This window comes from Pseudopipra pipra, chromosome 9, assembly GCF_036250125.1.
Source record: "Pseudopipra pipra isolate bDixPip1 chromosome 9, bDixPip1.hap1, whole genome shotgun sequence".
NCBI lineage: Eukaryota > Metazoa > Chordata > Aves > Passeriformes > Pipridae > Pseudopipra > Pseudopipra pipra.
Window position 1 is genome coordinate 19,877,963 of NC_087557.1, and position 20,369 is coordinate 19,898,331.

The following is a 20,369-nucleotide window of genomic DNA, read 5'->3' on the forward strand; positions in this document are numbered from 1 at the left end:
CTCACATCAGAGATACACAGTCTCTTTGATTTCTTATTAAAGTGGTCTCTGGTCTCCCAATGTGTTTGTACTGCTGCACTGAGGTTTTGGAAACCACTAATCATGAACACCCTAGAAACTTTACCAGGAATGTGCTCAATTGCATTCACAGGCTCTTCAGTCCTGAAAAGTAAGCTGAACTCCAAGAGAATTTTTCAAAAAGCTACATTGAATTCAATTCATGACACACTATTAAGAATTATTTTACACATGAAGCAGCTTAATATGATTTAAAGGATGTAGAACTTTCCCATAGGGGGAGAGAAGCAAATCCTCCGTGAGATGAGTACCAACACAGTTGGTACTGAGGCTTACAGAACTTTGATGTTAATGAATGTGGATGGGTTGTAGAGATGGGAGAAAAGCTGCCTTTATCAGTTGTCCCAGTACCAAGCTGATAGCCATTGTAAAACTGCTTTTTAATACAGCTGTGCAGCTTTTGCCAGTAAGCCACAGGTTTCCATCACATGATCAGGTGAAAATGTGCTCAACAAAGACGTGAATATGCTCCTTTGTTCATAACAAACTTATCACAAGACAGACAAAGCTCAAATTATCACAAGAGGGCAAACGTTTAGCCAGCAACGTGTCAAAGCATTCCAGCCTGCATCTCACTGCTGAACAGACCAAGAAAGGAAAAAAAAAAAAATACCACCTTCTACAAATAAGTCAGTTTGCTTTTTTGTAACTCTACATCTGGAGCCTGTTTGTTTGGGGCATAAAGAAAAGAGGAAAGATATTTGGAGACACTTAAATTGCTTCACTTCCTGCCGTGAATGACTACACAGTGATTTTGTTAGAAAAGAGAAAACAATTCTTTCCCATGCTCCCTGGGAGAAGGACAAAACATAACCTGCTGAATGTGCAGCAAAAAAGACTTTCGTTCAACAGTAAGAAAAAACTGCTACTGATAATAAAGTGAAGCCCAGGGATAAGGCAGCTGTGGAGTTTCTGTTGCTAGATTAGAGTAACACCCCTGGAGCACTGACCCAGGCAGACCAAAGCAAGCACACTTCATACTGTTTCTTCTGGTCTGGGTAACATGAAGCTCAGTGAGTGCTGAAATGCCTCTTCCTGCTTCCATGGACCACTTGGAACAGATGAGTCCATGAGCTCCTACAGCCCAACAGGTCTATAGGGCAGCTGGGTACAGTGCAAAAGCACCTGGGCACTGGGGACTTACCCTTCAGCACAGACAGGGAGAAACAGCATCTCACAGTCATTCCTAAGAGCTGTGTAAAATGTCAAACCCCCTTGTTCCACAACCCTTGCCCTCTCCAGTTTCACACTGAAACAGCTGCTTTAATAAGACTCTGACTTCAAAGCACAGTAAATTAAGCTCCACATAGAGTCCATTCAGCTTTTTGTTTAATTTGATAAAAGCTCATCAGACCATTTAAGTTACCTTCTGGTCAATACTGCCTCAAGAAATCTGCAATTCAGCTACCTGTGGTTTTTCCAATATTCTTGTAAACCATTACTGACAGAACCTATTGGCCTGCAATGCATGTTCCTTGGTAAACACTGTTTCAGGGCTCAAAGTACATTCTATACCACTGTAATTTCTTTTTCTCTAGAAATCTTCATCTGGTGGGATTTTTCTTTCCTCTTGCTCTAATGCCCTGGGATCACCATTACATTGACAGCATTTCTCCTCTATTTTAACCTGATGACATATCTTTTAATTTCTTTCTAAGAAAAAGGGATTGGTCTCAATAACAATAAGCTCTTGACTTGCTGGTTAGGATGTTGGACTGGGCTTGAAGCAACCTAGTCTGATGGATGGTGACCCTGCCCATGGTAGGGGGTTGGAACTGGATAAGCATTGAAGTCCCTTCCAACCCACACCATTCTCTGATTCCATGGTTCTATGACTAATTCTAGGCTAGACAGAACTACTGTTGAGCTGGATACTTTCAGGTCTATTGACAACGAACAATAAATACACTGACCACAGCCTGTTGCATCCCAGATGATCCCAAACACTGGGTCCCTCATTCACCATCAAAACTTGCCGCTAACTGTGCCAGCAACACTACATAAAAGTTAGTTAAGAGGTGAAAGGGAGAGCAACTTCTCCAAGTGAAATTGCAAGGAAATTAAGGGAGGTAGAGTATATTACTTCATGGAGAAGTTGGCCAGAAGACTGAACAGCACACCTTTTTATGGCCAAAAGCCCTCTGCAGGCATCTCATCTAAGCATCATTGAGAAAAAGCAATGCCTGGCCTAAGAGATTTGACAAGATCCCAAGACAGTGATGACAATAGAAAAATACACAGAAGATTTCATTTTAAGACCTCTTCCGTGTTTCTTATTTAAATAATCCCTCACATCGGAAGAAAAAGAAATCCAGTGAAACACATCATTTCAAGAATACAGAGGACCAGCCTCCTCATCCACCTCCCTCTCACCAAGTATTGACCTTGCTGCCAGGAAAGCAGCTTTCAAAGATCTTAGATTTCCAACCACATAATTCCAAATTAGGACATTCAGAGGGGGAAAAAGGTTTTGTTTTTATACAGTGACCACAGGAAGATGAAGAATATCCTATATAAATGCAGTCCTGATATAGCAAAGGGGATAACTCTATTTTCCACTGGTACCCCAAAGTTTTAGAAATGTGTGCACAAACCTTACTAAAAAAAAAAAAAGAAGGTGGCTGTTTGAAGCCTTTAAATCCCTAAAGACAGACAAAAGAAAACACAGGACAAAGTAGAAATACTATTGATTATGCATAATTGGTATAATTAATTTGTAATTAGTTCATTAAAATATATAGGCATTGGAATTATGCTTGTACATTTCTGGGAATATCCTGCAAGTCACTTGGGATATGCTTATCATTTACTTGATAGATGAAACATTATTAGAAAGACAGCCCATTAAAAATTAATATGCCAGAGTAATAATTTTCTCGATCTCAGCATTCAGTTTTCTACGCACTCAGAATCCTGTTCTACTTCACAAAGAGTTTTTATTAATTCTGTTTCCCAGAGCGTGACTTGGGAAGCACAGCATTTAGGACAACTGAGGCACAACATCCTTTATGCTGAGCATGCAGCCAGTTTTGAGAAACAAAATGACAAATAGTATAAATTCTATGCCACAAGAGCTTTCAGCACCACATCTAATTCTATAATCAAAACTAAGATGGAAAGGTGAAAAGCCTTGTGCTTCAAAACAAGTACCAAACATGAAGAAACTTCCAGAGCACTGGAACCAGCCTGGTCTCTAATTGCCACAGTGGCATTTCAAAGGGGGCAATAATAGTGCATCACCATTTCTTAACTCTCATGTCACTCCACTATTTCTACTGATCTTTCTGAAGTCCTTCCAATACACCTGAAGTGCCATTTCAACTAACAGCTACAGAAATAATTTCATCTTAAAAACGCAGGATACAGTCACATCACTTCCCAGTTAGGTATGTAACATCAAATTTTCCTTAAATTTCTGTAATGGATGGGGAGTCAGTCCTTGTGCGTGTAACTACCAGGAACAGGAACAGGCCTTCTGCTCAAAATCTCCTCTTAAAAAGTATTTTCCTCCCCTCAAAGAACACTAATGGGAGCCTAGAAAGGCTGGCCTCACTGATGACGAAGCCAGGCCATGAGAAGACCCATCTTCGCATTAAAAAAATCTAAAAAAAATTAAAAATCATATTACTCATAAGGAGCAAAATCAACAGTGGATATATAGTGCAAGTATATGCAAGTATCATTTGCCATTATAAGGTTTGAATTTTCTCCAGTAAAACAAAGAGTATGTGCCTAAAGCAACACCTTTCATTTTTTAAAGAAGGGTCTCTGGGTCATTCAAGCCACTGTTAAATACTGCAGTAATTCTGTGCTTCTCAGCAAATCTGCTTTAAGAATTCCAAACACTCTCCCAGGAACCATGTACAGTTTTTATTCCTTGCCTCCAATCTAGCATGGACAATTATTTATTTTCTTTGCCTTGCACTCAAGGATGTGATGGATGTTATTTACATCAACGCACACGCACAGTCACAGATATCTCTCTATAAAAATTAATCTGCAGATGATGAAAAGTGTAAAAGATCTAAAAGGCAAATCCCAAACAAAAGAGCATACTTTATACATAAATATCTTGAAATTATAAAGATCTGAGATTAAGTGGTTTACCACTCATTTAGAATTGATTAGAATGTATTTAAATTTAGCTGAAAGTACCACAACATTGCCCATGTATTTGCATCTGCGAATAAGTAAATAAAAAGCCTGCTATTAAAGCCTTCATTAATTCTGATTATATGAGAACTTAAAAGCAAATCTGTGTATTACCACTCTGTAAAGACTCCCAGCAACTCTACAGTAAAGCTGGCACTGCAACACAACATGTGTCAGCGAAAATGACTAACAGGATCTATTTTCAGTAATCTTAAATCACACTGGTAAAATATAGAATTAATGGTTTTGCATAATACTTTAAATATTTTTTCTTCTAATTCATTCCCAATTCATGCCTTATTGTATCAAAAAGTGAATTTTATATCACTTGACATTTATGCACAACAGTTGAACACATTTCATTAAACTACAATGTTTAGGCAGCACTCAGATGTGATGTGTATATTATTATAAAGACTGATCCAGCTATTTTATTTCCTTATAAATATGATGACTAGAAGTTTAAAAAAAATATATCACATTGACTAGAAACACTAAGAACATTTCATTCTGACTACAGATTTTGAGAGTTTCTATATATTTAATTGAAGTCAACATTTTTGAAAGAAGGATTCATTAATTTTAGTAGAATTTTCCCCCAATTAAAGACCTGTCTGTTGATTTCTAAGGAGTTTAACAATTAAGGATAAAATCAACCCCAACTAATAAATAAAATAAATGTGTTAAAGCAATTTTGTGTCTGCAGAAACTTGAGTTTGCAACACTGATTCATGTGTCAGCCCTGATATTCCCTTTGGACTGTGAAGGACAGTCCTGGTAAAACTCCTTCTGCAAACTCTACTTTTTCAGGGCTTGACTCAAAACCTGAGTGAATATTTCTGACTTGAGTGGTACCGAAGTTCCCAGACCAGCAAGGGTCTATATTCCATTTATACACGAAAGGAGATTTGGAGTATTGAGGGGAGAAAGAGCAAAAGACCCTTTACATTTGGTACATATGAAATGATGCTCCAAAATCCCAGAACGTGCACTTGCCACTCTCATAGTTGAAAAGTCATTCCAAGTAAAACAAAATGCAACAAGAACCAACCTCCTCCAACATTTAGAAATTAAACTCAGAGTTATAAGGTGGAGTTTGATTAAAGATTTTGCACTCAATCACATCCAATAATCAGACTGATTTAGAACACTCTATACTTTATAGAGTTGGCCTCAAAATAAACTACTTTTCCCTATAGTTTCTAGGCCCAAGTGCCAAATCGATTACCCGGGAATCAACATTACAAAACATTTTAAGGCACCACGCAAGACAAAGGATCAAAGCAATTTTTAGTATTTAGTTATACAGAAAAGTATACCTGATAGTCTAAAATGCTGAATCCTAAACCATTTTTGTCTTTCTCCAGTTCAATAACCTTCACATCAGGAGACCACAATGCTAATTCTCCTTCTTCCTCCTCAGGGTTAGAGTCTTCCTCAGGTTTCACCTGAAAATTAAAAGCTCTACTTAAAATACTATTCTTTCAGTTCTTTAAAAATATTATTCCTTCTATATTTTGATTATTAATGGTGCATGCATGCCCTAAAACATGACCTTTTATGGAATTAAAACTTCATTAAACATTATGAATATAGTTTGCTTCAGCTTGCTGCCTTGAGTACTCCCCTGGAACCACGTTTTGAGCATCAGGGCCCAACCTGGCACACAAACATGCATTTATTAGTCTAATTAATTAATTGTTATAATATTACTAACCTGTTACATGTTGATGAACTTCAGCTGTCCCATTAGATGCATAAAGGAAAAATAAATAGCATAAAAGATTTAACCACAGACAGCTAATAGAAAGACCAGACTACCAGAAAAGATGAGAAGCCAAGCTGTAAATACTTTTGCAAATAGGAACAACCACAAGTGTCAAGTTTTAGTTTGAGACTTTAAAGCTTCCACAATGGAAAGAAACATTAGGTTTCATTTTTTTTCCAGTTCTATAAAAACCTACTCAGAACACGAAAGCAATCAGCTAATGGTGGCAAGGATGTGATTTAGTATAATTCAGAGCTCTCACTCACCTATTAAGTGTAGGAATGATGAATGGGATGTACAGAGTCAGCAATGCAGCTCCATGATTTACCTACCTTGTCTTTATAGAACAATGAAGTTTCTCATGACCAACCTTTATAAACTCAGGAATATATGCACTTTTTTAAAAAGTTACTGTCCTTTTTCACAACTGAATGACAGAAGAAGTCTACCTTTTGTTCTGGAAGGGAAACTCCCACGGTGGGCTCATCTACAAGTGACTCACTGCCATCATCAAAGAGTCGCCGACAGCAAACCAGTGTAAATGGGGGTGGCACTTCCTTGAGGAAAGTGACTGCCTCCCGCCGGGATTTTCCATACAGCTGGACTCCATTTACCTATACAGAAGAGAAACACCAAAAGAATTAAAGGATATCAACCAGATTCTTTTATTTAGGGTTTCCCCGCCCCCACATATTTCTTTCCCCACCTGAGCGTGAAAGTCTAATTTTACCTGGGGATTCTGGCACAGCTTGCAAAGTTTTATTAACTTCTGAAGAATATATAGATTATTATAAGACTTAAACTTCATCTGCAAGATCTTGTAACTTCTGACTGCTGCATCATGTCTCCTCAGCTTCCTCAAACCTCTTTTTTGTGCAGGGCCAGGAGTTGGACTCAATGATCACGATGGGTCCTTTCCAACTCAGCATACTCTCTGATTCTATTTTTCCTAGCCTAAATCTTTCCTGGAATCCTTCTTTCTTTCTCACCTGTTTCTTTGTTGGGGAATTTTTTTTAGCATTAGGCTTATTGTGTTTGAATTTAAAAAGAAAAGAATTTAACTTTTCCACAATATTTTAAGAAAACACAGGTTCTGAGCTCTAATCAAAAAACTCAAGTCAGAACTAGCACAACTAGTTTAACAGTTGGACTCGATGACCTTAGAGGCGTTCCAACCCCAATGACTCTATGATTCTAACTTTGCCAGTTTAAAATGTAACAAAGTGGTTGAAACTAAAACAGATCCTACAGAAAACATCCAGGGATGTTTATATAGTAAAAAAAGAAACCAACTGCAGTACGTAATTAATCAGAAAATCGTGACAAGGTTCAAAGCTTACCATCCAATAAGCTTGAGATCCTGAGTGACAACAGAAAACTATAAGGCCATTGTTAATGGATGTTTTAAACCACAGACTTTGAAACAGAAAAAAAGAGATAGACAGATTAGACAGATAGATAGATAGACAGATAATGCTGCTTTAAAAATGGGATACTGCAATTGTACTTTTTTGCCCAGAAAAGCTGTGGCTGCCCCATCCCTGGAAGTGTTCAAGGCCAAGTTGGACAGGGCTTGGAGCAACCTGGTCTAGTGAAAGGTGTCCTTGCCCATGGTAGGGGGTCTAACTAGGTGATTTTTAAGGTCCCCTTCAACCCAAACCATTCTGTGATTCTACTTCCTCAGGAAAATAACATGCAGTATCCTGAGGGTACATCTATTTGGACCACAGGGGTACCCCTAAACACAAGAAAAGCAGAATGTCAGGAGGTGTCAGTGATGTGAACATCAACTATGTTGACCAGCACTTCAGCCCCAAAGGAGCAGGAATTTCATCTAATTAGTGCTATGGACTCAATCCCAATATCTCTTGTGTTTCAGGGATTTCTTTCAGGCTGCCTCAAGTCTGCTCTCATGACCAAATGTCCAAAGTTGCTGGAGTGCAACCACTGGTTTAGGTGGAAATCCAGCACACATCATCCAAGTCGCTCCACAACAGGAACCAAAGCACAGTAAGTGGGGATAATTGAAGATACTCTTCAATACTTCCCTCCACACCCAAACTGCAGATGAACTCACATTTGATCCTAGAAAACAGAGCATGAAAACATGCAAGGTACATGTGCACACCTCTGTACAATGAGGCAGAGTCTTTCCACGTACTTCTCAGATCTTGCTGTTTAGAATTCAATCTTATGCAAGGCTACACAGAAAGCTCACTTCAGCCAACATTTTCCTCCTGATCATTTCTATTTTTTCCTCCCCCACTTTATGCTTTTTGCAGTGTAAATTTAGGTTATACTGCTGGGAAACACAAAGTTCTTCTCACACTATAGCCCAGGCAAGGAGAAAAATTGAGAGTGGTGTAACCGGCCTCCGCCATGGTAAGATGAACTGCTCTAGGTTTTTTCAGTAAGAATTACAGCAAGTGCTGAGCTATCAGACTAATCCATTAGTTAATTATTTAAGAAGAAGGATCTACGCATAAGGATTTTTTAATGCATTGAGAGTGGCAGTGTGTGGTGGAAAGTTACCAGCACTTCTCAGCATCCTGTGATTGATGGGGAAGAGCTACCCTGCACTCCCCAGCAGACATGGGGACTCCCATTTCTTCTTTGGCAGCTGCCAGAAATCAGCTTCTAAGCAGGCAAGGTGCCCTACACCCATTCACTCACCACCCCACTCCAGTGATTTGTGCCATCAAATAGGAGTGAAATTTTACAACAAAACCAGAAGGACACAAAGCCCTTTACTCCTAAAACAGAACACAGTGAAATTACCTAAAATTAAGGTCAGGGGAGGAATATCATGCATCCTATCATAATTCAAACACATAATTAAAAATAATCAACATTCAACTCTATTATATATTAAAAAAAATTCCTTGCCGATCACATTTTAATCCCAACCCTATCAGGCCCCAGTAGGGCTAATTGTTTGGGGAATGGGGCTGTCACTTTTTCCACTGCAAACTCCTGCTTAAGGGGATTTCTAACTTGGCTGCAAAAACATACTCTGGGCTAAACCTGGCACATAAAGCTTTGGCCCCAGAGCACATTTTTATTTTGTTGGGGTTTTTTTTCCAGTTACAGTGTAGAAAATAATTTATGCTCACTAGGTCTGGACATACCTGTGAACTTAAATGTAAGTAATACATAAATAAAGAGTAATACATAAAACTGTTAAATATATGCAATAAAAGTTTCCTAAGTTACTCTACAGCACTGCATTATTGCTTTTTGTATATAATTTTTTGTTTAATGGCCAAGGAATTTAAATGACACTTCCAGCATTCCATTAATCCTTTCCTTCAGGAATCAAGATTTCCTCCATTACACCATAAGAAAATGTTTTAGGTCTTAGTGATATCAGTATGAATTTTTGATGTTAAAAGGTGAATAAGTAAAAGCAAAATAGCTGTACACCTAACAAATCAATCTTTCCGAAGGCCTAATTCTGTTCCCATTAAATGTTCTTTGCATCCACTAAAAAAGGTTCAAATATTCCACAAAGAGCAGGTCTAGTGAAAGGTGTCCTTGCCCCAATAGGACATCTTTTCACTTGCAGGCTGAGATACTGATAGACACACGTACACACACACACACACACAAAATAGGTATTATTTTAATATTTTCGAATAATTATTTTACCTGAGCAAATAGGTCTAGTGTGATTCTCATAAGTTCAAAACTGCCCCAATACCTCTCTATACATATTTAAACAAACTGATGTACTTGCTCATACACACAAATGTGTTTCAACACTCAGCAAGCAAGTTATAATGTGTAACTGGAACCACTACTCCTAAGACTGTTGTAAATTTTTTAGGAGTGAAAAATATTCAGAAAGATTATCCACCACAAAAGCTAACACCAGATTGTGCAAAAGACTGAGCTACAGGACTACAAATAATTCAACACAAATATTATCTGTGCCCTTATAACTCTTCATACTTGTGTTAAAACATTTCAGAAAAAAAACCCACATGAAGTCACTAAGAGGTCACAAAAATCTGATATTTTGTCCAGAAAGGAGGAAGGAAACAGGAAAGAAAATGAATGTGAATTCCAAAGCACTACTCTGCTTCCACAACTAACTCTGGAATACTCCTATTGCACACACAGAGCCAAATCAGAATTTAATACAAGCATTTTGAAGAAGGCCAAGCAAATAGGAAATACATCAGGTTCTATTTTGGGGCGGGTTCTGTTTTGGTTTTTTACCTCCAGAAGTTCATCCTCCAGTTGCAGAAGACCAAGTGCTGCAGGTGAACCATCTGAAGTAATTGATGATATATAATGATGTCCATCAAACGTGTCAAGCTCAACACCTAATCTCCAAGTGTGGATGGGTAATAGCTGCCAAAAGAGAAGTATATATATAAGGTACAAATCTTATCTACCACAATTTAAACACATTTAGGATTCAGGAACTCACCAAACTGAACTAAACACACAGTAAGATGATTAAGTCTTCACGGTGACACCGCTGGCACTACTGCTCAAGTATCTGTAATTTCTCTTTTACAAACTGTTTGCTCAAATAAAAAAAACCAGTCTGCTCTTTGGGGGCAAAGGCAATTAGAACTGTATTGGGGGGTGGTGGAGTTGTATTAAAAGGTTCATTTGCCCATGTTAAGAAAAGGTATTGGATCAGTCCAGAAGATAAGCAGAATATTGGCAGCCTTTTTTTTGGGATAGAGCCATAAACCCACCAAATTCCTGAAATGATCTGGAATTGTGTCATGTCCTTCTAGAATTACTCTGCCAACATATATCATGAAGGAAACCACCATGTAAGCCATACCTTTGAGTACTTCTGGAGCTCTGAATCATCTGTAATGGGCATATCCACATTCACAACCTAAAAATCGGACATCAGAACATTTTTCAATAGCAGGATAATAAAGACTTTACCGGAACCATGAATTCTGGAAAAAAAAACTTGTGCGCAAAATAAACTACACTTAAACAAAGTCACATGGATGCAAAATAATTTTAAACAATTGTTAGAAAAATCTTTCAGGCGCAGAACATTTACAAGTAGGAATGTGGTGATTATGCACCATTAGCAGACTCCAATATTATCCTATTCCCGAAGCTCAAATGCCAATTTTAGTCAAGTTCAGTAATCCTGTGTAAGCACAAAATGCCATTATGTTTGACACAAATACCCAAACGGACTTGCCAACCAGAATTTGAAAGTACTATAGTTTAAGTTATTACCTCAGGCTATATTGCAGCCATCTAACATCTAGATTAACCCACCGTCTTCTGCAGCATATTTCTAACATGGCTTGAAATACATGAGTTTAATTACCAAATCTGACTGTAAAGTGGAGTATTTAAAACAGTGCCAGGAAATCCCTTCAGTATATTTTCATTCTTTTTAATATTAATAAAGTAACTATGTCCATCACCAGTTTTCTTGTAATGTTCTTCCTTAACACAACTGAGTTATCAGTAATCTTACAAGGTTATTTAGTCCAATTTTGAATGCACTAAGATGACACAGAATCATAGAATGGTTTGGGTTGGAAGGGACACTAAAGATTATCTAGTTTCAACCTATGGCCCAGGGCTGGAGTTTGGGACACTGAAGTGGAGTATGTTTGGCAGGAAAGCTACACTTGTTAAACCTGGAAAATACATAACCTTACAAAAAATCGGGCTATTTTCCTTTGGAAATTACTAGTTTGACAAAGTATCTATGAAACAATACTAAGCCTCAGGTTTTTCTTTTGGATTAATTTTAAATAGGGCTTCCAGCATCTTGTTTTCCAGTACCTAGGTTGTTTTTCCCAACAGACAGAATCCAATTCATGTCTATCTAGTTGTAATTAAATGAATCTATGACTGATACCTCCTCAGCCTGACTGCTCATGCAGTACATGGCCACAAACACTACCCAGTCACACATCCTTGCCCAGGATTTCAGTTCCTTCCATTGCTACCACAAAGGATCAGCAATACATAAGCCATAAGGGACACCAAGCTCTCTCTTAAAACATCTATTTCCTCTGAAAATAAATCCTCTGAGACAATATTTCAGGCACCTTTAGGGTGACTTTCTGGGAGCTGCGTGCAGGAGTGAGAATGGTGTGACACAGGGACTGGTATGTCACAGGCTGAAATCAAACTGAACATTGTTATTGAACACAACTAAGCCAGAGCAGAGGTAGGTACAGGCAACAAGAATCACAAGATGACTTTCAAAATGGGGTGCCACAAGAGTTTCCTTCTGTTATTTAAAAAGCCCTATCGTTACCATTTTCACTTCTGACATTTCACTGGCGGCAGCTGAAGAAGAATTAGAAATGGCCTGTTTCACCAGCTAAGCAGGTTTTCGTCCTCTGTGGGAAGTGTGATGGTGCTAAGGGAAGTAATACCAGCCTCTTGAAATGTAAGGATGGGAATACCAAGCAACTGAAGTGGGCAGCCAAACAGATTTATTGCATCATGTACATAATCTTACACGAACCTCAGATCTTAAAGGAGTGCTAATGGAAAAGAAGAGAAGCGAGTTTCTCAAGGCAATTCTTAAAGCTACTTTAAATCTTCCAGCGAGTGACTGGAACGATGGCTACTCCAAGTAGTAAAAATAAGTGTCTCTAAATCAACTGGACAAGCATTGCAAAGACAAACAGGGCATTTTCTTGGTGGTGGTGAGAATTTTTTAAGGCTTTGGGAAGAACACTGGTTGAAGTCTTTTATCTCTAATTACTGGCTCACCCAGCACTGAAAAGCAGAAGTGAATTACAATTTCCATCAACTCCTCATGACAATTCATCAAAACAATCTTTCGCTTGGCAATTCTTTAATACAAAGTGAAGAAATACCTAATAGACATTGGCACCACAAAGTTACACTACTGAGAATTACTTCCTATTTTCCCAGCATGTTTGAAAATCATTCTTTCATTCTTCAGATAAAATTGTAAGATTCTTGTGAAAACAGGAGCCCTATCCTGAGCCTTTCTTTTCCCAGTGTACAACAGAACAAATAGATCATGAATGAAATAATAAAAATGCCACATATTTTAAGTGGCTGCTATGATGCAGAATTAAAAGGACAGCTGATTTTCTTAAATCACTGTTCCTATGTAGTATAAGAACAGTATCTATATAAACAAAATAAAAGAACAACAAAAACCCCAATTCATTATAACATATATTTTAGCTTTGATGTTACAGGACAGAAAATTTGATGTAACTGATCTGTTCCAAACACTAAACTGTTCTATAAACGGCCTGTAATACTAAGCTCACAGATCTGTAATTTAAAGAAATAACATTCATGATGTAATTTATTGAAATACAACATACCATAACTTCGTATTCTGGTCCCAACAGGTTTTCCCACTTGGATTTTAGTTCATGTGCTGGAGGAAGTGGGACTCTTCCTAAATATGAAAGTGAATATTAAATTTACAAGCATATTGTACATTCAGAAGCACATTTACTTCTAAATACTTCAATAAAAATTCAGTGTAAATAGAAGATTAGAGGGAATAATCCCCAAAAGGAAAGTGCATTAAGCTGAGTCTATCAAACAGCACAAATCAAAAATGTCTTTCTTAGGAAAACAATGTAAAATGTCAGCTCCTGCTAACGTGTGATTTATTCAGCTGAGAAGCAGAAGAGGTGATGCTTGATGATGAGATGCGAGTTCTGTACCATACAGTACTGTAAATAAATCATTCTTTCAGGCTGCAAAAACAAATTTCACACGACTTCATAATTTGCTGCTATAAAAACCCTTTGCCACTCCAGGGAAACATCATCTCCCACCCAAATGAACCCCCTTAAGAAGTAAAACACCTGACAAGATATTGCTGTTATCGAGGGGCTGTGTCAGCACAATGCAGGCACAGACTTTATTTATACATTTGGCAGGTATAAAGGCTTGTCTACTTTAATTAGGCCAGTAAGTAACATGAGCTTTAATATAAGCTCCAGTTCTAAACCAGTCTTCCGTGGGAACTTGGCTATCTTGACATTTATATCTTTTCAGCTTTCTTACTTATGCAACCAAGGCAGTATTACAGTCATGTAAGACAATTTGACAGAGCTAGACAGCAGAAAATGACTGGCTGCCCTGCGTTTGACCTCATCCAGAAGCTCAGCTCACATATAAAGTTCCAGGCCAGAGCAATGTGTAACTGGTAAGAATCAAACTCCACAGCAAATTCCATCCAGCAGCTACAGCAGCAGCAACTGGGGGCTGAATTACCAAAACCTGTTTTTTTTCCCCCCTGAATGACTGCAGTAGTTTGTCAGATGTCTAGACAAGGCACAGACCACTCAGTATTGCTGATGCGTCACACCGAAATTTGGAATGTAAATCACAAGCTCACATTTTGCACACAAACCAGTGAGTAAAATACCTCAAGGGGGGAAGTTTGAAGTCCACCTACCAGCAACAGCCTACACAAATGACATGTCAAGCTGCCTCTGCTTTCAACACCTTTGAACACTGCAAAGATAAAGCCTTGCTACACAATCCTCATTACTTCGTTTTAAAAACTGGATGCTTTCCACTTGTTAAAATAAACGATAGAAGTTAACTTCTACAACAACAGAACCCATCACCGTATCTCTTCTGCTCACTTTCAGTCATGCCAGATAGGTAAATTCTGTGTGATCTGCACTGAGAAACCACCTTCCTCAGAGCCTAACAACCAAGATTTCACTTGGAAATATCCAGAGCTTCTTTAACCTGTAGGCTCAGAGAGATACAGATATTCCAGAATTCCAGTAAACCTGATAGCTATTTTCTGCTACACCCCACCAAGATTAAAAACTTGAGTTTGCAAATACAGGCCACAGTTCTCTCTGAAATAAATTATCTCCTTAAAAAAAAGGGCAGACAAATTGTCCTGAAATTCTTTCCCTCATTGAAATTTAATTAAAGTTTCTAATGTGAACCTTATTATCAAGCACAGGCTGATCACTATCTTTACTTCCCAATTGTAGCAAAACCAGAACACCAGTGCATTCTTCTACTCTTTCAATTTGCAGAAATACATAGGGACAAAAATTCCTTAGTTTGTCTTTCTGCTATTAGAAAGTTACAACAGCGTGAACACACAGGACCTAAGCACCTGCAATCCCCTGTGCAGCCAAATATAGATTTGAAGGTTCACCAGGAGTAATGAATCTCAGGGTCAAGCTCAAAGTTCACAGTGTAAGCTGTGTTCAGCTGGCTGAATACAGATTTTTTTGTCACTTCCAAAACACATTACCAAAATCTATGAGTTGTTCAGAGCAGGTGCTGATGCACGTCTCCATTTGAAGTTTTCCCCTTTCTTTCTTTCAAACACTCTTTGAAGTCTTTGCTCGTAACTTCCTCAGAACTGTGGAAATGTTGGCTGAAGGGATTTGGATTGAATATATTCAATTCCAAAGCTATCACTCAATTCACTTGCAATGTTCCATTTTCCCCAAACAGCTTTTTCCACATGGCAGCTAATAGGAAGTTTCTTTCTAGTATCTCATCCAGCTGAATTTCTCATGACCTGACATATGTGCCATGTCTTTTTATAATGTACAAGGACTCAGAAAACAAAACCACACCACCACTTCTCAGGGACAGCTTTCATTAGCAACTTTCAGTGTATTTAGTCTGTCCTTCTGCCTGTGCTTCCGTAAAGTTTTTCATTTCTAATTACCAAGCATCAAGAATAAACCAAAAATGCATGGGAAAATCATATTTTCTGGTCAAAATTGGGATCTTTTCTTCTTGCAATTTCCTCGTGGTTTAGCAAACTTACTAATGCTCTATCTTTGCCTGCCCTACTGCTAAATCTTTTCCCCCAGACACTTTCAAGCTCCTGACTCACATCACTGTATATCTAGGTTCTGAGTACTCCTGCAAGGCAAGAGAAAGCAGTTCTGCTCAGTCTGAAGCCTTGTTAATTAAGTTAATTGTTTCTATGCTGCTAAAACAGAGTTTCAGGCCTCGTGCACATTGCATCCTAAACCATGTTGCCTTTGTAACAGAACTACTTAAGCATGGTATTACCTGGCCAGAATTACTATTTAATACCTCCCCAGGAAACACAATTTAATAAGAATTTCACACAACTGGGCTTAAAGGGAAGTAATACACGTTTTATAAAACATACCTTTTACATTAAACTTTTAAAAGCATTTCCAGAGTTTAGTCAGAGCCTTAAATTAGCCATATTTACTTTAGCACCATTATAATGAAGTGCCCATCACCACGTCCAAAATAAGCACCTATCTTTGGAATTGAAACCTGGCCATTAAATTCTATTCTGAGGTGAAATCTTATACATCGTATTTCTGCAGGAGTAAAATTTGCAACTTAAGTAATGCGACTTTTTAACAGAGGCACACACACTTTATAGTTGCATAAAGCTTTTGCAGAACATTGTACCTGAAAGTTTTTCAGAGGGAAAACCACAGTTTAATTGAGCAATGGGACTTGCTTCCCACAGCACTAAATGCTCCCGATTCGTTACTCAGTTCCAAAGCCTTGCCTGTGGCATTTTCCTGCTGGCCAAGGAGGACCAGTACAGTCAATGGCATCAAGGGCTGTATCCAACTACAAACAACATCTTCAGTGTTTAAATTCCGGTATTCCACGACATACTGCATGCAAACCCATCATCCTGTACTCTCCAAGGTAAGGGAAGCTTGGATACATGGGAGAATAGGAAAATCTCCTAGTACAGGTGCTACATCATGCTCTGGGGAATGAAATGCAGCTCTATCACACCGCCCTTGCAAGGAACCACCATGGATCCAATACACCTTGAGACTAACACAGTTTGTTACCTTCAAGCCAGGTAAAAGAAATTTTAGTTCCCAGCATAAGCTGATCCCAGCACTGACACACCGTATTTGCACAGCACCAGGTATTGGGTAACAAATCCCTCAGAGAGTTCTCTTTGCATCAGAACAGACACCTGTAGCCTGTGATAACCCAACCACCAGTGGTCAGGAGCTGATTACAGAGATATTGTTCACTTCAGTAGAAAAAGAAAATACTTTATTCATAGGAAGTTCCACAGTCAAAAAAGACTATGTAAGTGATACAGGACAGCATGTGTTGCTCTTTTCCAGCCTCTGCCACAGCAAGTCTAATTCCTTCTGGCTCTTCTGCCCCTAAATACATCCTCCTACTCAGCCCTTAAGTCATCAGTCCATTGTAACTACAAATCAATATGTGCTTTCCTACTCATACAGCTAAAACAATGCTTTGATAACCTCAACTCTCAGCTACTCAACCGCCTCTGTTCTGGCTTCCTACTTCTGGGAACACACAAAAGTCACAACAAAGGATGTTTGGTTAAAAGGCTTGGACAGAAAAGTAAAACAGAATGGAATATAGGAACTGCTACATTTCTCTTGTTTCCACGTTGTCTTTAATACTGACAGATCTTCAACAATCATAGCAAAATCGTTATTCATTGACAGCCGTAATTTAGAATCCTCTATTACATCTACATATCTTAGAAACTACAAGGCATAAGGATAATTTATGCTGACTTTAACACAAGCTGTATAAATTCACCCAGAAGTTCCTGTAGAAAAGCCCAGAAATCTGCAGGGGAATTGAAGTGTGCCTTCTGGAAAGACCTCCAACCTTGATTCCCAAGTCAGCTAAAACCCAAAGCAAGTCTTTGAGACCTGCCCCTATTGTCCATTTGCCTTTGCTGTTAAAAACATGCTTAATTTAAACTCCAGCTATCAGGTCTTTATGTCTAAGACACAAGTTCTGATGAAGTTACTGCAGTGTCAAAAGAGGAAACTGCAACAAATGGGCATTAGGGATGTTGCACAGGAAACCAGAAGAATATTATGAAAATAGTCCGCAAGAGTCCAAGGCCTGTGAAGGCAAGAAGATTTCAGAATCATTCAGGTTGGAAAAGACTTCTAAGATCATCAAGTCCAAGTATTAAGATGGATATGAGTGAGGTAACACTGGATCAGGAAACAAATATGAACTCCTGGGAGTTCCATCTCCTGATGCTGCTCACCCAGCATTGTGGTTCAGGGCCCTGGCAGCACAGGAGGATGAACAAATCTCTCTCAGATGACTGCTGGCAGGACACCTCAGGTCATGAGAGCAGGACCAGAACTAGAAAGAGGACTCACTGAACTTTCAGCTCTATAGAGTCTATGAGATCTGTTACAGAGTACTGAAAGGGCTGCACCTCCACTGCCTATAACCTCAAAAAAACCCTCCCAAAACAAAGGGGATTACTATTGACTGGAAAAGGGCAAATTTTACACAAGGAGGAAGATCCAGAGACTTACAGGCCCCGCAATCATGAGAGACTTCTTGGAATCCATTTCCAAAGACACAAATGAAAAGAAAACAAATCAGGAACAGTCAATATAGGTTTGCCAAGTAAGTGATCAATCTGACTGCAAGACAGCAATGTGGATGAAGGTGTAACACACTTCAACTTTACTGAAGCTTTTGACACCATTTACATCAGCATTCCCGTTTGGAAACTGAGGAAACATAGGCTAAATAGGCTGAAAACCAGATGGAGCACAGGGACCAAAGACAGCATTAATGAATGGCTTGGCACCCAGTTATGAGCAGAGCTGAATATCTACAGGGCTGATGTGATCCAGTGTCTTCATCAGTGATCCCCATGATGACACGGAATGCACATTGTGGGGACAGGGTGGGGTGAGAGAGTCGATAGATCCAACAGGTAGAGTTTTACTTCTGAGGGAACTGAATAAAAAGCATTACAAGGTAAAAGTTGAAGATGGAATAAGCCATGACAGCCCGTCAGTATTGAAAATGAATTAAAGACAGTCCCAAGGCTCAGAAGAGACACTGCAAGATATCCTATCTACCTGCTTCATGTAGACTCTGCTGCTTTTCACTTTGAAGATTATCCTTCTGTTCTTGTTTTCCCTCATTCTTAGTGTCCACACTAATTTCAGTCTCTACAGCTGCAGGGGACACAAAGACTGGAACAGTTGGCTGCACTGTGAGAACAAATGAAAAAAACCAAATCATATGCTGCAAAATATAGGAAGTAGTAACAACACCTCGTTAATTCTGGGGGGGAAGGCACTTAATTTTCCTGAATTTCTTGGTTTTTTGTCTTTCCATTCCTTCTGAAGTATCTCATTTTCTACAGTGTGCTTTTACAAAATCTAGGATCACGTTGTATCTAGTCCTGAATTGTTAAATGAGGTAACTGTAAACTGAGTGAAAAATAAAATCAGTTGCTAGAAAAAAGAGAAAAAAAGGATTACCTCTATCTGAAGGTCTTTCTGAAGAAATAGTAGAGGAAGGTTTCCTTCTAAGTAAAGTGAGACGTACAGTCTGTCCTGTGTTCCTCAATACCTCTACCACTTCTTGGTTGCTATAATCCTGTATATTAACTCCATCAACCTAAAACAAGAAAATTGTATCAAAGAATAGTAATTGTTTTCCATTCTTAGGCTATGTAGTGTAGTATCATACACTGTAACCATCAGCCATACTATTTTGTGCAGGAATTATAGGGTTATTCTCCCAAGACAGTAGTATTTGCAAAACAGTCTCATTAAATCAGTTACATTTCACTAATGAGATAATATTTTCAAAATGCATTTTAAAAGGAAACAAAACAGTAATTTCTTGTCTTCATGGGGCAACCACAAAGCAGAATTTACTAATCTGATACACATATGCACAGATTTTCCCTGATTTTTTTTTGTTTACAAAAACCAGTCTTGACAAGGATTGTGGATTGAAGCTCCCCAGCAGAGCAGTCAACCTGGAATTCTGTTCAGTTCATTATCACTGTTTTCTCACAGATTTCTAACATGCCCCAAACAAGTCTATATACACATCTGTTTGTTCAATCCATTGTGAACAGTCCAATTCTTACATTTTCAGATATTTTAATTTACACCCAAAATACTCTGTTCACCTCATTGTCAGATCATGCGTCAATAGGAGCTTTACCTGCAGATAAAATGTTGTATCAAATTTTGCTCTCACAAAGGAGAAGCTGACTTTGGAAGGTCTGGCATAGCACACATTTTAAAAGTAATTTAAACTCATATCTCCATAAATATTATCTCTTAAAACAAAAGGACTGTGTAATTCATTCCTGCTTGTACTGTGAATGCAAAATTGGCTATTATTCAATTCACTGTTATTCAACTTTTTTCCCCCATTTTTCTACACATAAAGCTTGGGATTTTAAACCTAATTTGTGACCATTAACATCTTGATTGCATCCACACTCCACAGCCGTTAAGGACCATAAACAATGTACCACATCTTGCAAAATCTTAACCATCCTCACGCAAATCACATGCAATTCAATTGGAAGTTAATGCTGCTCATCTATACTGCAGGCCAAAAGCCAAGATTCTCCACTCTG

At 38.5% G+C, this 20,369-nt stretch overlaps 1 protein-coding gene across 7 annotated transcripts in view; it reads right to left on the reverse strand.

The window, feature by feature from the left end:
• Window positions 1-20,369, reverse strand: part of PATJ (PATJ crumbs cell polarity complex component) — a 145,277-nt gene that overhangs the window by 104,895 nt on the left and 20,013 nt on the right. For 5 of the 7 annotated variants that reach the window (XM_064665023.1, XM_064665017.1, XM_064665018.1 and 2 more), the window contains exons 11-17: window positions 19,249-19,387; window positions 18,841-18,975; window positions 13,321-13,397; window positions 10,803-10,859; window positions 10,220-10,354; window positions 6,448-6,612; window positions 5,550-5,678 (exon numbers count right to left, since the gene is read on the reverse strand). In XM_064665023.1, the coding sequence (XP_064521093.1) occupies window positions 5,550-5,678; window positions 6,448-6,612; window positions 10,220-10,354; window positions 10,803-10,859; window positions 13,321-13,397; window positions 18,841-18,975; window positions 19,249-19,387 (837 nt within the window). The remainder of the gene's footprint in view (window positions 1-5,549; window positions 5,679-6,447; window positions 6,613-10,219; window positions 10,355-10,802; window positions 10,860-13,320; window positions 13,398-18,840; window positions 18,976-19,248; window positions 19,388-20,369) is intronic. The other 2 variants (XM_064665021.1, XM_064665020.1) reach the window with 1 other exon arrangement.